The sequence below is a fragment of the Oreochromis aureus genome, linkage group 7, assembly GCF_013358895.1.
Source record: "Oreochromis aureus strain Israel breed Guangdong linkage group 7, ZZ_aureus, whole genome shotgun sequence".
Classification (NCBI taxonomy): Eukaryota; Metazoa; Chordata; class Actinopteri; order Cichliformes; family Cichlidae; genus Oreochromis; species Oreochromis aureus.
This window is the reverse complement of record NC_052948.1, coordinates 6,172,254-6,189,768: the sequence shown is the minus strand read 5'-3', so window position 1 is coordinate 6,189,768 and position 17,515 is coordinate 6,172,254. Positions and strand designations below refer to the sequence as shown.

At 41.7% G+C, this 17,515-nt stretch overlaps 1 protein-coding gene across 1 annotated transcript; it reads right to left on the bottom strand.

Moving 5' to 3' along the window:
* Positions 1-11,435: 11,435 nt before the first annotated feature.
* ascl1b (achaete-scute family bHLH transcription factor 1b) lies at positions 11,436-12,983 on the bottom strand. The gene has a single exon (XM_031756495.2). It carries the CDS (start codon positions 12,863-12,865, stop codon positions 12,254-12,256), a length of 612 nt encoding a protein of 203 aa, XP_031612355.1. The 5' UTR covers positions 12,866-12,983; the 3' UTR covers positions 11,436-12,253.
* Positions 12,984-17,515: the final 4,532 nt, after the last annotated feature.

Here is a 17,515-nt window from a genome sequence, read left to right as displayed (position 1 = left end):
ACAGGCTAACCTTCTTCTGACTATACATTCATATACACTGAGTATAGTATAGTATATATATATATTCTATACACTGAGTAAAAGACAAACTTTAGAAAAGTGCATGTCCTGCAGGACCAGTCAAAATGTAGGACATTTTCTCAACGTGTGGGACAGGGGGACGAGGAAAAATGCAGTGCAGTAAAAAAAGACACATCTGGTCACCCTATCTAGCTGTGCTGTGGTGGCTCCTGATGAAAAAGCTCCCATTGCCAGGTTTTTAATTTCTGCGCTGGTGAATAATTGTGGTCAGGGCTAGGCTCGGTGAAAAATACTTTGCATTTCCTGTGATGGCTTTCAGATAAAAACCAAAAAAGCCTAAATTAAAAATAAGACGCAGTTAATTTAGTAAAATTGTATAGTTTACTGTGCATACTTGGTTTCCTGTGTGAGCATATTTAAAGTAATTTCCTTTAAATATGCAGTGAAAGCAAAGAAAATTTGAACCCACCATGACAGTAAGTCTGTACACAAATATAAACACAACACAGAAAAAGGAATTTATTTAATTTTGCAATAAATTTGAATAATTTAATTCTCCCTTATGAAGGTAACAAAGCAGTTTTGTCTTGTTTTTATTGCCCGAGTTAGTAAAGCCAAACTATGAGCCTGCTGTGCTCTGGTGTCATAAGTCTCGTAGTTCCTTATCTGTATGCTAACGATATCTATTAGCCCGCCCTTCATTAATTTTATTACAGGCCTGTCGAAAATAAATCACTCTCGCTTATAGTTTGACTTATGGCTTTACAGTGTTTAAATGACATTTATCTTTAGCGTCCGTAAAGGATTTTTTTATCTGAGCCAATGAAGCCTAATTACTCTTCCTGTCTACATGTGACAACCCCTGCCTTGTTGACTGTTCCACAAAGTCTTTACTGGCTTATCTGAAAGCAACCCAATAAAAGGGGAACTACAAATCAAACAAGTAGAGTTAAATGTATGAATTATGAGGCAAACCACCCACTGAGCAGGTGAGCATACACATGCACACACAAACACACATATCTAAAAATGGTCAGCAGATAGAGGCTGAACAATGGAAGCAGGGCCATTGCTCCACTGCCGGGATTCACAGATGGAACAGCAGACACATACTGATAGTCAATGACCTGTTAAAAAAAGAAAGCAGAAGACCGAGAGGAGAAGGCAGATGGAAGACCGCCTACGAACAAGGCCACACAGGATCAGCCTAGTGTTGCTAATTTACCTGACCCTTAGTTAGCTTTTGTTTGTTTGTTTGTTTGTTTGTTTGTTTGTTTGTTTGTTTGTTTGTTTGTTTGTTTGTTTGTTTGTTTGTGGGTGGTGATAGCGGTGAACTGACCCCACTCTCTGTCTCAAACATTGGGCATCCAAACTGGCATCGGTGAATACAGCCGAATGGGATTACACACTGACTTGTCCTCCACCTTTGTTTTATTAGAGTTCTGGTTTGGACCTGGCTCCATGTCTCAGGTCTATAAAGCCACATTGATGAGACTGACTGGCCGTGGCCTCTTAGGGGGCAGTAATAATCTCTCTTTAGGAGGCTGAGAGGGTGAAGTGAGCCATAAGAACCCTCTCTGTCAGCTTTAACCAGCCAGCAAAAAGAAAAAGTCATAATTATAGTACTCTCTCTGGCTGGATTTAAATAAAGCTTTCTGGCTGGGGCCCTATAGAGACACACAGTCTCTATTGCTCATACACACACACACACACACACACACACACACACACACACACACACACACACACACACACACACACACACACACACACACACACACACTTCAATAAAGAGGCACTAATCAATCAGGGGGTTCCCCTTCCACAGCTTCATTGGAGCCTCTGTCTGAAAGAAGGACTGACAGCCCTCAACCTCCCAGTATTGTCAGAGGAAACTGATTAGGCTTCTGACTGGATACCTCATCCACCAGCTAGAAAAGCACGAAGGTTAAAGGGTCTCCATTTGAAATCGACGAGCACTGAAAAGTTGTAGACACCTGCTTTTTAAAGTGATGCTTGTCTCTGCGGTGCTATCCTCCGTTTTTTGTTATCTGCAATTTGAGGGCAGCACGGGGGAGAGGGACAGAGTTGTTTGAGGGAGTAAAAAAGGGGTGAGTGGGGTACTGTGTGTGCGTGTGTGTGCATGTGTGTGTGGCTTAAGTTTTGAAGGGGGGAGCTTGGCTGTGGGCCCAAGACTGGAACAAAGAGGGGACACTCTTTACATGCATAGCCAGACAGAGTAAACTGGCCAGCAGCAGTGCCAGCAAGGCAAGGCAAGGCACAAAAACAGACTCAGAAAACGGAAAGAAGGAAGGAAAAAAACAGGGATATCAGGCAACCATTGCCCTGCACCACACTCAAAACTTTTCATCCTTCATGTTGGGATCAAAAAAAATAAAATGCATTGGTTGGCATGCTTATTAGGCATTAAATAGCACAAGTTGCTAAGATTATTGTGTTTGCATTTAGTATGGAGCTGTGTGGCCACGGGCAAATGGAAACTATCCTTTTGCAAACACCCACAGGATGAACAAATACAGGCAACTGGTGCATCAGAGCAACAGATGGACAGGTGGACTTTAAAGAAAGGAGCAATTTGTTTCATAATTCCAGCTACATATGCATGATCAAAATGTGAAACTGTCAGAAAGTGGCCACGGCAACAGACTTGACATTTGAGCAATTCACCTGAAATAGCTTGAATTTTTTCAAGCATTACAGGTTTTATTCTCCATGAGTGAAAAACAAAAGTGCATTCTGAGGTTCTAACACAACCCTGCCATCACCAGGTTCCCTTCCATACAGCCTTTGCCTGTGACTGGTAAATGCCACTTTCAGTTTTTCCCTTTTCGTCCCTCTCTCCTATTCACGTCTCCCATTTCTTACCCTCAATGGGTGTGTTAAGTATTGTGCTTTCTGGGGGGAGGGAGTCAGTCAGGATCATCAAAAGCAGGCCAAGCCTTTGGCCAGATCAAAATAATTAACTGGAGAGGTCACAAGCTAATGAAATGAAATGGAAGGCTGAAAGAAAGCCCTAAATGGTGCACACTAATCCTCCCTCTACCTTGTTTTAGGGAGGAGGGTGCAGGACTCTAAGCCTGGGCATCTCTGCTGATAATAATGCACGGGGTGCAGGGGGACCTGAGACTATGGATTTGTATGTGTGTGTGTGTGTGTGTGTGTGTGTGTGTGTGTGTGTGTGTGTGTGTGTGTGTGTGTGTGTGTGTGTGTGTGTGTGTGTGTGTGTGTGTGTGTGTGTGAGTGAACAAGAGAAAGATTGAGTGACCAAGTGCTGCAAATATCTATATATCTCACCATATAGTCACATTTCAAATGCATTTGTCACATTTTGACTTTTCTTTGGCTCTAATACAGCTTTTTATAATCTTTATAAAAAGCTGAAGTGACCAGGAAGCATAGCTGTTAAAAAATGTAGATGAATAGGGTGCATTATTTGATGCTGCTATAATATACAGTAATTTAAAAATGTACATTAACTCCAACTAAGCACGGTGCTTTGAAATGCCCTGTACCTTGTTGTAATTTTGAATACCTACAAAGGTTCCAAAACAAGATTAAGATATGAATAAGAAGTAAGTGAATAAAATGCATCATCAATACTGCGAAACCAGAGGAATCAAACAAAACATCATTCATCCACCTGTGTGTGTAGTATCTTTTTTTATCCTAATCCTGCAAGCACTTTCATGTTTCTATTGAATCTTTACACCGCAACCTCTCATAACTACAAGCGAGGGTACACTTTGCTTTGACACCATAAAGAAGGCACATCTATTGTGTCATGCAGAGATATTCACAAGCCATATAAAGGAAAATATCTAAGTGTCCTACTGTCTGTCTGAATCAAACAATAGAAAAATGAAGCGTGTGATCTAAAAAGCTGACGGCGAAACATGTCAGAAACCGATGAAGCCATGGTGTGTCACTGTGAACAAGTTCTCCAGGGGCAGGCTCGAACCTGCTGAAGACCCTGGGACATGTCTGCATGCATGTATGCAGTTTGTGCGTTTGTGTGTGTGAGAGAGAGCGGGGAGGGGATAGAGCTTGTTTAAGTAGAGTGTGGAAAGGTGTTTTTTTAGAGTTAGATGTGCGACCTTTGACAGACATACAATCATAAATATTTGCACATCGACCCAACACATACACAAATGTTAAAACATTACATATTGTTGAGTGATGCAATACACCTGAACTCGGTAAACACACACACACACAAACCTTTCTTTTTTTGTTGATGACTTACCATGTTATCATCACAAAAGTGAGCACGGAACAAGTGTGGGTGCGGTACTAAGGAGCTCCCAGCAGCTCTCCGGGGGAGGAAATGCATTTGTAGTTAGGCTGAAATTAAACTGACAGCATGGAAGTATTTAATGAATATGACTTTTGGAGTGTTTTGTTTTTTGTTAATCAGAGAAAAATCCCTACAACTTCTGAAACCAGTACATTTCAAGTGCCTACAGTGCAGTTCCACTGTTAGCCACTAGATGCTGCTTCAAAGAAAACTTGTTTATTTGTCTGTCCTGTGTACCACTATTACTGCACTGCCCCTATAATAAGCCTCAGTTTGACACGCTCTGTACTTCTGTGTGGTGTTCCCACATCAGCACTAAAAGTTCACTGATCACACATTCTTCTAGTCATCATTAACTTGGTCCTTGTGGCTTCAAAACAAGCTTCCTTGTTGCCTGTGGTTATATTAAATTCATCCTGCACTTGTAAGAAACCACGCACTGCTGCTGGAAGCATCGGTTTGAAGTCCCTTCATTTTTAAGCCTCTTTCCTTCAGCTAACCCTAACATCAGGCTGAGCTCTGCTCTTCATTTCCTATCAGCCCATACAAATCTAAAAGAAAAAACATCTCCCTCTCAAGCTCTATACAAGCAGTCCACTCTAGGCTGCAGGCTGCAGTCTCTCTGAGCCATCATTACAGTCATTAGGCAAGGATAAGCTCTGTATCACAGGAGTCCACCAGCATCCAGTTTAACCCAGCACAATTAGCACATCCGTTGGAGTAGAATTACCCTGTAAAATGAGAATGCTCTGGACAAAAGAGGCAGGAGAGTTGGAGCTGAAAAAGGAGGGTAAGTGTGAGGGAAAGGGGGAGAGAGAAGAAGAAGAGAAATAAGGGAGGACAGGGTGAGATTAAAATTGTTTGAATTGAGTCCACGCTCGCCCCATTCATTTGGTATTCTGCTCAAATCAGGGCTTTTGTTCGGCCTGGCGTAAAGTAGTGTCAATCATCTCGACCCGGTTTTGTAGAATGGGGAAATTTATTATGAATTTGCTCCTGCAAATAATGAGGACTACCCCCTGCCTGCTCTCCCTTTCCCTCCTCCTTCTCCCTCTAAGCTACCTCTTCTCATTCCCCTTTGCCTCCTCCCCCATATCAATGCTGCAGAATAGGCAATAGAGAGTGAAGTTAGCAATCTCAGGGCCACTCGCACTCTGGACCCACATCAAAGTGACAGAGACGTCCAATCAGATTTGTCTTACAGGCATTACATGATGAATATGGTGCGGCCGTAGCACAAAAGCGTCTTTGTGTCTCCTCCAAGCAGAGACTATTCACAGCTCGCCACAGCCAGCCAGAGTGGAAGTAAATGGCCAAAAGGGCCCAAGCCAGAAAAAAAGCACCCAAACTTGTGCAGCACAATGGCCCATGCAAATCACAGCCCCACCGCCTCCACCCAATCACACATCCCTACCACCTCCATCCCTCCAACCTTCAGGCCTGAGCTGGGTTCTTCCTCTACTGGGTCGACCGAAGTTTGGAGCCTATTCACACACATACAGAGGTGTCAGTTAAAAGTGCTGAGGTGAATGCATGCATGCATTCAAACGTCTTTTCTCCATTAAACTGAGAAAGAAGACTTTGCTTTCTTTTAGTTTGGGAAGACAGAAGAAAAACATGAGTCAAATGGCTAACTTTTTTTTTTGTCAGAAAGCAAAAGTGACTTGGGCAAGATTCCTACTAGTAAGACTTTAGGGGTGGAGAAAAGGCTTTTGCAGCATTCTTGTGTGGCCCTGTGATATTTGCTGAAAAATTCAATGTGACAGGCCCAATTTGGCAAAGATAAAGATCTTGTGTTGACACTTATATTCAAGTGGGCTTTCAGTTCTAACTTGAGGACACCTTCAAGACATATTCGGAAATTAGGCTGCAATGAAGGAGTTAAAAAAAAATAACAGTTTAGTACGAATCATAAAGAACAAGCAGGTTTCTCCATGAAATTTTGATTTGATCATCTTAAAAGCTCATAGGAAAAACATGTTGCTTAGTCCAGCGTCCCTAGCAGTTAACTGAATCGTGAATGGGTGTGGAGTCCACACACCATGCTTGGTGTTAGTAAATGACACATTTGCTGAGATATGACCTCACCTCATTAGATTAGAGAAACATTTTGGTATCTGAAAACTCTAAAGCTTCACATCTATGAAGAAAGTGTATGAAGAATAGGAGCAAATCTACTGCTATGAAGAATTTTCGCTTTTTTGGAGTACCACCTGGTGGTCCATTTTCACACTTTGGTCCAAAGATCATTTACACCAAATTTGTTTAATATCATTTGGAAGCTTTTAAATGGGTTTCATTTTTTTAAAAAGGGCTTTGAAAGTTCCATCCAAAAAATTACCTAGACTAGACTTTTACTTACTTGGTGAAATGACTTTGGGTAGTCTTGACCCAGATTTCAGTTCTTTGTGGCGCCAATGAAAGAAAAAATAAATACAATGTACAGACATTTCTGTATCTCTACAGCTTCACTGCTTACACCCCAGTAATGCTTAATGAAGCATACGGCAGCTCTGAATTATTTCCAACATAGAGAGAAAGGTCAAATATCACGATAAACAGGTTTTTTTTATTGTAATGGAAGCTTGAGTCATTGCCATACTAATTGTAATGTTACCTGTTAGTGTTTATGGGTTATTTTGTTGTGTTAGTAATGGGCTACTGTCAGATTGTTACTGTTGACAGGCAGTGTTGTGAGCGCACTGGTACAACAGTCGATTCTGTGATGTGTGTCTTTTGGTTGCACTGGTGCCCAAGGGGTGGAAGATTAAGGACTTTCCTGAGTTGTTAGTGCACAGCTTTGAAAAAAAATGAAGTCTTCTTTTTTTTTTAAGGCAGAAAAAAAACTACAACAATAAACACTCTTTCTACTACCTAGCTCAGGTAATAGCCGCAGGGTCTTTTAACCAGCTACAATAACGCTTTCCAAGTGTGTGTGTGTGTGTGTGTGTGTGTGTGTGTGGTGTTTCTATGTTAAACAGAAACACATCTGTGCCTCTGCTTAAACATTAACACCTCTGTAAGCATCACTCAAGGTTGCACACCACCTACTCATCTGTCTTCTTCTTGCACTTATCTCTAAACATCTTCTCTTGTCTAACATGCTGCTAAAATCCTTATATTTGGTACCTCTTGAAGTTTTCTGCCTTGTTTATCATCTTTGTCTTCATTTAAAATACAAAAGCAAAAAAGGAAATAGTTTCAATGCACACATGTTAAGCATTCAGACTCTTCACTCACTTAAAAATGTTTTAAGTGCTTCTATCAGCCAAAATGAATCTGTTGTGGATTGTATACATTTATTTTGATTAGGGATGCAACGATACCTATTTTTTCAAACCGATCCGATACCGATACTTAGATCTGAGTACTTGCCGATACCGAGTACAAAATCCGATACTTCTACCACACACAAGTTAAACTTAACCAGTAGTAAAGAAACGACCCCAGACAACTCTTAACACAAACGAAACGTTTACTGAACGTAAGGGCAGAGACAAATACTGTACAACACATCCCTTTTTTAAACTCAAATGATATTCCAATTCCTTAACCAAATGAAATACACTGTATAAATGAAATAATTCCCTTTCAAATTATATTAAACAACCCAACTTATGTTATCACCTTTTGGTAAGTGACTCACTAATATACACTCAAAACACGTTATATAACTCCACTAAACATACAATATTCACACATGGGCCCCACACACACTCACATTCACACTTGTTGCAGGCCTGTTTGCTGCTCACGCCGGACGATCTCTTCTCCCCAGTAAGAGCACAAAAGTCTGACTTACAGTTCCGTTGCTCGGTAGGTCGCCGTTCACCAGTCCCACACTAAATCCACTCCCTGCGGACCCGATGCTGTCTCTGCTACAGCGCGTTAGCCCGTCACTGTCCAGCTCTCCGACAGTCCATAGCGGCTGCCGCCGTGGCGCAGCCAAGCAGTCCGGCTAGCCTTTAGCCTCGACGGTCTTAGCTGGAAACACAGATTTCCACGGTGGTGCTACCGTTGAAACAAAAGTCACTTCACCCACACTCTGTTGCGAAGCTCCCACACGGTTAGCTTTCTAGTCACACACTCTTTTGTGCTAGTTAACCTCAGTAAAACTAGCCGAGTCTCTCACTTTGGCTCAGCTAACCTCGTGCATCTCTCCATGCCGTTCTCTTCTCCTCCTCCATTGCAACAGATACACAAGTCCCGTTATATGCTACCTTCACGGGCCTCCAGAAAATTAGAACTCTGAACAATATTTTAACTCCCTTCAGAGTTACATACCATACAATAATACTTTATGATTAACATAACAGTTTGATTGCTCTAATTAATTACCTGTATTTACCTTGTGACATATTACAGGGCAAATTAAATTCAGGGTACAGTTACATCACATAACTGTGAACACCTTATGTTATGTTTTCAAGTCCATGGGAATTATGAGTATCTACTCCCAAATTCCCATCCGGCTACATTAGTATCGGTTCATGGTATCGGTTAACTTTTACAGACTGCGCGCATTTTACAGTATCGGCCCGATACCCGATACCAGTATCGGTATCGGTGCATCCCTAATTTTGATAGTGTTACATTAATGTTAAGTTTGAAAGGAGGTGATGATGTTTGTTAAGGTCATTATGAAAAATCTAAAACTGTGACACACTGACAAGGTGGTATTAATCTAAAGCAATGCTTTCAGCAGGAGGATGTGACTCTGAGCCATGACTGGATGAGCCACACACTCACATCTTACAGATTCTGATTATGCTTGGGGTAGTATTACTTCTAAAACATCCATCCAACATCCCTGCAACCAACATCCCTGAACTCACCTTCACTAATGACCACAATAAGAATCCTTGTCCTCACAGACATCTGTACAAGTCATCACAACAGTAAACTGTGTTGTGCAAGAAAAGCTAAACTTCAAACCCCTTTAGAAAGAATTAATGTTAAATGAACAGCAAAAATTTCATCCTGGACTTTTTCAGATTCTTTATTTCAGTTACTACCAACCTGATTTAAAAACAGAACAAAGTAACAGTTGTCTCACATTTTAATGCACCCATGACTTTTATTTTGATATGCTGAAATAATATTTCTATAACCCACTTTTTTTCTTTGTTTTGCTAAAAAGCGATGATTACTTTTTGTTTCTATGGGAATCATCCGAGTTGCTAACATTTTGATTCAAGGGAAAGATAATGAAAAGAAAAACTGTTTGGTAAATAGTGTCAGTTAGACTGTAATTGCGTGTTGTCTGCCTTCGAAAATGATTCATGTTGTGGGATAACAAAGATAAACGTTTTTGCCGAAGGGGTCAAAACATTCGTACCCAACATATCCGAAGTAGCTCATTAATGTGCAAAATACGCATGCAAATGCGTCATGAAAAATAAGCCAAAATTCACCAGGCAATCTCAATACTGCATTCAGAGCAACAGATGACCTCTCATCACTCCGCTCTTGGCCAGTTTATCACTATATTATACGTTCCCATTTGGCGTTTCCATGGTTTAAGCGTAAATCATGGCTTTGCGCACGAAAACGCATGCATAAATGGGCTCCATGTGATTGATATTCACCAGTGGACTATGGCTAAATTAACATCGCCCTTATGTATTGTCAAAGTGAAAATGAGCCATGGACAAAATGACATGAATAAATCTACTTTCGCCCCTTCTCCTCCCTACATGGCCGAGGAGAAAATTGCATATCAATCTTAGGAGGACATGAGACAAGCGCTTATTTTTACTTTGTGCCGTGGCCTCTGCCTGACACTGAAGGACATAGCAAACGCCATTTCAGCCGAATAATAATGGACCAGCGGGGTATTTTGCGCCTAACATTGATTTGTCTCTTTGAGGCGCGGTGACGTAGGAGGTTATAATGCCGAGCGTAATTAATGCCATTTATCACTTGTTTGATTTTGTCACTGCCTCCACCGACAGGGCTCACATTCGCGAGCCATTAACCAATGGGAGAGCCGGAGCCCTTTGTGACCAAGTACAGGCACGTGGCTTACACCTGCAGGCTCCATTGTGTGTGTGTGTGTGTGTGTGTGTGTGTGTGTGTGTGTGTGTGTGTGTGTGTGTGTGTGTGTGTGTGTGTGTGAGAGAGAGAGAGAGAGGGAGACAGAGAGAGAAACATCTTACTCATCTTTGACTTTGCTACTTTTTAACGGTTTTCTCCGGATATAAAGGTTGTTTTGATATCCAGCTATTATGTTTACACATTTTTTGTTTTTAAGTAATATATAAAGTGATCAAAAGTGATTTAAAAAACTTCTCTTCTTTAAATTTTGTAGAAAAGTACATTCACAATTCACAAACAAGAGCAGCTTCTCTTGCTCCCGTTTTCCACACCCCAAAGGAGCGCCAGGTGAGAATAAACTCGTTATACTTCGTTCTGCTTAGTTGAACTCGGCATCAGTGTTTATTTACAATAGAAGATCTTCAATAATTCGTATAATGAGGCGCAAAGCCGCACACAATAGTGCTCACAATGGGGCGTTGTGCTCCCCATTTCGCAGGAGATGGGCTTTTTGATTGGCCTGTGTGCTCCATGAAAAACACAGTTGGGGATACAACTAGTCTACAACCCCAGGTTTCATTTAGATTGATCTCAATCGGGCAATAAGAATTTTGACCCCGTCTCATTGTCTTGCTGACTTTCCCCAGGCTGTATTTCAAAGTGTCTATACCCTTTGAGTGAATTGCCACCCCCGCCCCCTCCTTTCCCTCAGCTCCAGGCACTCTGGGCCATTGGGTAAAGGCAGAGTACGCAAAAGAAACAATGCGATGGATGAAACGTAATATTAATCTCCCTGCCCTGAATGCAGACAAAGCGCCGTGGAAGGTGCGCGTTTATAATGGTTGGTGAGTGTTCGCCCAGCTGCGCAATTTTCTCCCGTGTGCCCAACCAAGTCGGGAAAAGGTCATGCAGGGGCTTTGAATAAAAGAGAAGCTCCCTCGTTTGCTCAATTAGCGCCGCTGCTGACACATACAGACGCACACGCAATATCAGCTAAAGAACCAAGCCACTGCAAAAACATATAATATAAATAGATTAATCTTTATTTATAAAACTTGTTTTACACAAAATATATCTGTTAAAATCAAATATTTACATTTTAGGCTACGGGAAGCTGAGAGTGCATACATTAATAAATGTCTCCTTGACAACTATTTTTAAAAAAGACATACACACACAAATAAACTACAGGCAGTAGCCTTGATGTTGCTGCCCAGTCACACAACTCATACATGCCAGCTCGCCGCCTCGCTGACAGCTGGTTGTCAAAACACTGTCAGAAAAAAGTGGCAGTGAACGTTCTGCTACAACACTGTTTGACTGTATGTACAAAAATATGTCTTCGTGTTAAAACAGTTTGTTGTATGGTACAGCTTTGTTATGAAAGGACAGGACATGTACATCACGAAAAAAGAAAAAAAAATAAAGTCTGTTGACGCATCTTTTATGTTGTACATCTTCAACAGATGTGGCAGCTGAGGAAGGCAGTCCGGGTCTGATGAACTACTGACGAACAGATCTTGTGGACAGCGCCGTCCCTGCAGAGTCTGCTGTGTCACATTTTAATTGCACTTATTCAAACAGTTTTTTACTTCCACGCGTCAACGTGTCCAATTCCCTCCTTCCTGTGAGGACTGCGCTCATATGCAACAAGATGCTCCCTCTCTCACGCATTCATACTCATTCTCCCTGTTTGTCACTATTGCTTTGCTCCTGCAGAAGCAGCCCGAGTGAGGGAGGCAACAGATCACTTGGAAGCACAGAGAGCAAGACAGATCTGATGCCTTTATCGAGTCTTTCGAAGCATTTCTGGGAGAAGTCAGACGCTTTTCTTCTTTTTTGCGCGCACACGCTGCTATGCGGTTCATTTACATGACAGCCTCAGTACCTGTCAAACCAAGTTGTGAAGTCCAATAACTCCTGTTCCTCTGAGCTCAGAGGCTCATAGCCACCTTCATCTGATGAGTAGGTGGAGTGAGGCGACTCCGGGTCGGCAGAGTAGCTATTGGAGAGTGTCGGGGATGGCAGTCCACACTGGAAAGCAGCCGACACCGCGTCGTGTTCGTCTAGAAGTTGCTGTAAAGCTCTGATGTACTCCACCGCGGACCTCAGCGTCTCCACTTTGCTCATCTTCTTGTTGGCGGCGCCGTTTGGCACATGCTGACGCAGAGTCTGGAAGCCCATGTTGACCTGTTTGACCCGGTTCCTCTCTCTTTCGTTCCGCCTGGCCACGGCCACAGGCTGCTGCTGGGGGATGGAGTAGCCGAGGCCGTTGAAGCTCAGGCGACGCTTGCAGCGCAGGAGCTCCGGAGAGCTGGAGCGCTGTCTCTTCAGCACCTTGGCTTTGCTTTGGTAGCCGGCAACGTTGGTGTTCTGGTGCACAGCGCTCACCGAGCAGTCCTGGGCCGGGGCGTGCAGGCTGATGCTGGCGCGTCTTTCGCTAAGTCCAAAGGTGAATGCAGTCTGCGTGGTGGTGATGGTCGCGGTTTCCATCTCGCAAAGAGGGACAGCCTGAAACTTGTGGCAGGAGGAGAAGAGTTGGCAGTGTACAGCTCTCGTGTCCTTCGCGTGGGGACCGTGTGGCTAACTCTAGTCCAAGTCTCTCTTGACTGCTTACTCCACGAGCCGATCTGACCCAAACTTTGGCAGCACTCCTCTTTTTCAACACGCGCCTCCAACACACACCCCACCCACCCCTTTTTTGAGACGCACGCTTCGTCGCGAGGCCCCGCCCCGCTGTGTGATTCTTCTGCACACCGACTCCCCCGGGCCAGGCGCGTGGCTCCGGGAGCTCAATAAACAATCCCGAGCTTTCACTGCGCCGGGAGCACGCGCTGGGCTCATTTACATTCCAATGTCTCTAACTTGAAGGCCCATTGGTCGATTCAAACGGTCTGCAACCGTGCGAAAAGAAAGAAAGGGAGGAAAAAAAGACAGAGAAAGAAGAAAAAAGAAGAGAGAATGAAAAAGTGAATGGTGTGGTTCTTTGAAATGCCTTTTGAATTTGACAATGTACCTCTGGCAAGTCTTCAAATTATCAGTCTTACCCCCCCTCCACCAGCTCTTTACAATCGCAAATACCAAGGACGCTCTCTGCTGTATCCAGGCTACAGCTTTGCAAACTACAAGCGTGTCTCTGAACACAGTTATAAAACTCGCAGAGACGCGATTCATGAGATGCTTGTGAGAGGAAAGACAATATTACTGCTACCTCTCAAGTCTGTGCCCTGCAGGTCCACTTTGTTTGCGCTTAATCGACAGGTTATCCCGGAAAAATCTTTTTCAGATGCACGGCATCTCTTCATTTCCCATCTGTGTTTTAAAAAAAGATTCCCTTATGTTATAATAATCCCATTTACGTCTGTAGGATGATACAGGCTAGATGAACCCAAACCCAAATGTGCTGGTGCACGGATGCAACATTTCAGCACCACAGCGTGACTGGACAGCTTCATGCAAACATTTTCTTCTAGACCGAACCCTTTTTTGTTTGTTTGTTTTATTTGAATTTAGTTTCATTCAGCATCGACTCGAATCTTAGAAATATATTCTGTATGTGTAAAACTTTCCTTAACAGCAAAAAACACTAACAAGTCAGCGTGGAAACGGAGAGTTTTGCATCGTGTTTTTCTAAAGGATATTTGCAGCATCTGGCGGTGAAAAATAGCAATTACATCATCCAAAGCCAATTGCCACTTTTGAAGAAAACGAAATTCCCTGATAGTTTTTTCCCCCTCTTTGCATAAATTGCGCTTTTCTACTGTACTATGTGGCTACATTTAATTTATACTTACATTGCATGTTAGTTAAGGCAAAGTGACTTCTTCTTCGAGATTTCTGGGACAGAATCTGAAATTCGTACTCGGGGCCTGTTGTTATTATCACTCCACTATCAGCATTGCGTCATCCGGTACCGGAGGGTAGAGTCACACTCGGTTACCCTAAGCCTGTTTATTGGCTCACATTCAGCTGGAACTTCCATGAGAGAATTCACACTCATTTTATTGTCGTTTTTTAATGACATTTTATGTCATTATATATGTGTATGTTTGGGTTTTTTCTGTATTTTGTGTTTACTTGCGTTATCATTTTCTAATATTTAAATTTGTTTGATTATCTGAAATATTTAAGGATGACAAACATAGAAAAAACAGGAAATCACGAAGGGGTAAAGTTTATTTTACATCACTAAATATAAATAAAGCTTAAGTGGGTTCACTTTGGGGACTTTCTAAACCTGCCTTAAGAATCCATACACACTCCTGCATTCATATGCTTGAGTGTCATATAATAATCAGTTGTGTTTTGATGTTGTTAATTTTATATCCGTATTTTCCATGTACTATAATATAATTACACGGTGATAAACATAATAACCTGCCTTTTCCAGCTTGAAGGATAGCGTCTTGTAGCCTATGGCAAACCCCGGTGTGGTGCCAAGGTTTCGCTTCTCTCCGTAAAAACAGCAGAGGGCGCCGAGTGAACGATCTGTAAGAACAAGTTCATTCAGCACGGTCACTGACACGACTGATCTGTGGACCTTGATAACCTCATCTTAGGGGAAGTCATATAATCCACACAGTATGCTTCTTCTCGCTTTGAGACATTGTTAAAAAAAAAAAAAAAAAAAAACATGTTGCATCACACCTCCAGGATTTTAGTTTCTGTTTTGAACAAACTGCTTTTGTTTTGAGACATGCTTTGGAACCTACAGGGCAGGTCAGTCTTGGCTCAGCAGAAAACCGACTTCCTGACATAGTGCTGATTAGGCATATCAAACATTATTAAAAATTATTTTAGAAATCATCTTAGAGCAAAATTGTAGAATATGTCATCTGTTTCAAAGGGCACTCATTCAAAGGGCAGTAACTGGGCTGGACAACTGCCCAAAAGACACACCTGATCACAGCATATTATTAGAGTATTATCAATTAACCAACAATGATACACAGGGCTGGAAAAGAGGTATCCTATAAATGATCCTAAAACAAGCAATAAACAAAAGTATGGACTGCAATTGCCAGAACTCTGTGTGTGCATACTACAATGCAACTCAATAAAGGCAAACATCGTTACCAGTAAATCAATAAATCTTGAATCAACAAAGGCTATCTTCTTGGAATATCAACCCATGTTACAGCTTCAGATGAAATCTCATTCACCTGTAAGGGCGTGTCTATTTACGAGAAAGCGGTGGTTTTCTTTTTTTCAATCAAACCATTTTACTCCAGTGTATCAACACCCCCGCAAGTCTGTTTCTTTTCCTTACTTACAATACGTTAAGCCAGCACTGCTCCCTGTTAAAGTATGTGCGTGTATGTGGATGATATAGCACACAGAGAGAAAGAATGTGAATACAAAACAGAGAGATGAATGTGTGTGTGGGTGTGTGTGGGTGTGTGGGTGTGTGTGTGTGGGGGGGGGCAGAATCTATATTTAAAATTCCCAGTAGAAATCCCCTTTAAAGACATAAGAAGTCTGACTTGAAATGCACCTGCTTAACACAAGTTTGTCCTTCAAGGACAAGCTGAGCGCTTCTTATGTCGCTTGTATGTTATCTCTCACACGCGGGAATGATCTGCTGTTGTGTTCTGCAGACAAGTCAAAATATTACCCTTGAATTATGCATAAACTAGCAAAATAGGATGTGACAATCTGTGTTGTGTGTCAATATTAAAGCCAGATCATTCCTAATTAGCTTCTTTGAGCCTTGGGGGTTTTTTTCTACAAGGTCCAACTACAAGGACTGCACAGTTTTCAGTGAGCAAGAAAAGAGAAGTGATCCATCTACAGCATGAATCACTTCCTTATTCCTGACACAGATGCTTGGCTCTGAGAGCTATATTCCCTAAAAAGTGAGAACGTCAGTAACCCAATCTGTGGTCAGAACATGGTTGTGCAATCTGAAGATTAAAAGTATCTAAAGCGCACAGAGAAACTGACATTTTGTGGTGGGATTGTGGGTGAAAGGTAGAAAGGGTTCCTAGGAGGATAGGGTGAAGAAAATATCTTTCAGTTAGTCTTTCGTGCACAGAGAAATTCTGAAAACACAACAGTGGAAAGAGGAAATGATGCCTGGGTTGGATCAAGTAGCTCAACAAAGGTTTATTCTTCAATAATGCAGACTACAATGCATGCAGCTGAGACACCCCCAAAGCGGTATCACTGTCAGGTTATTAATATTCTTTCTGATTCTACCACATGACACAAGTCTGTACAACACCTGCAGAACTTTGAATCAGAAAGTCTCAAAAACAGAGACACACTGCTTTTAATACACACTGTGGGGTATTCATTGGTGGATTTATTTTTCTGAACTCACTGGAACTTGGTGGTTTCAAGGGGGACTCATTTAGCAAGAGTTTTTAAAAAAAAGTACATCGGGACAGACAAGGTGAAACCATTCAATAATGCAGACTATTCAGAAAATCAGAAAAATGTCAGGTATTATCTGAGTCGAAACTGCTTAAGAGATGTTTAGCAGTTCCTAAATCATATGATACGTGTGAAAGAAAAGATTAACATATATTGCTATTTGATATACTGACACACTGTAATGAAAATATTCACCCTGTTATATAATATACTGTGTGTACTAGTGTAATTTGTATATCTCTGTTTTCATATTATTAATGGATGTACAACAACACCTGCATTTATTCAGCATCATATATGTGTAGAAATCTTTGAATACATCAGATTTTTCATACTGAATAAACTGGCATTATTTACATAACACTGAAATGCATAACTCATAAATCTATGGAAGTGATGTATAGAGTCTAGACTGGATCAGTTTAAAGTTTATGGTATACAATAAAAATTGTCGTAAAGCTAAATTTGTGTTGATAAGGTTTTCAAATATCACCCACTACTGTTGATACTATGTACACTACCAGCCACTTTTTTAGGTACACCCGTTCAACTATTTGCTAACACAAGTATCCAGTCCAAACAGAAAACATCAAGACAGCCTGATGAAGTCCAAACCATGCATCAGAATGGAGAAGCAAGGTGATTACAGTGACTTCGAACACTTATCGGGTGCCAAACAGCCTGTTCTAAGTATTTCAAAAATGCTGTTCTACTGGAATTTTCATGCACAACCATCTCTAGGGCTTACAGAATATGCCCAGAATATAA

Coding starts and splice junctions, on each gene's coding strand:
- ascl1b (XM_031756495.2), bottom strand. CDS start 12,865: ATGGAAACCGCGACCATCACCACCACGCAGACTGCATTCACCTTTGGA.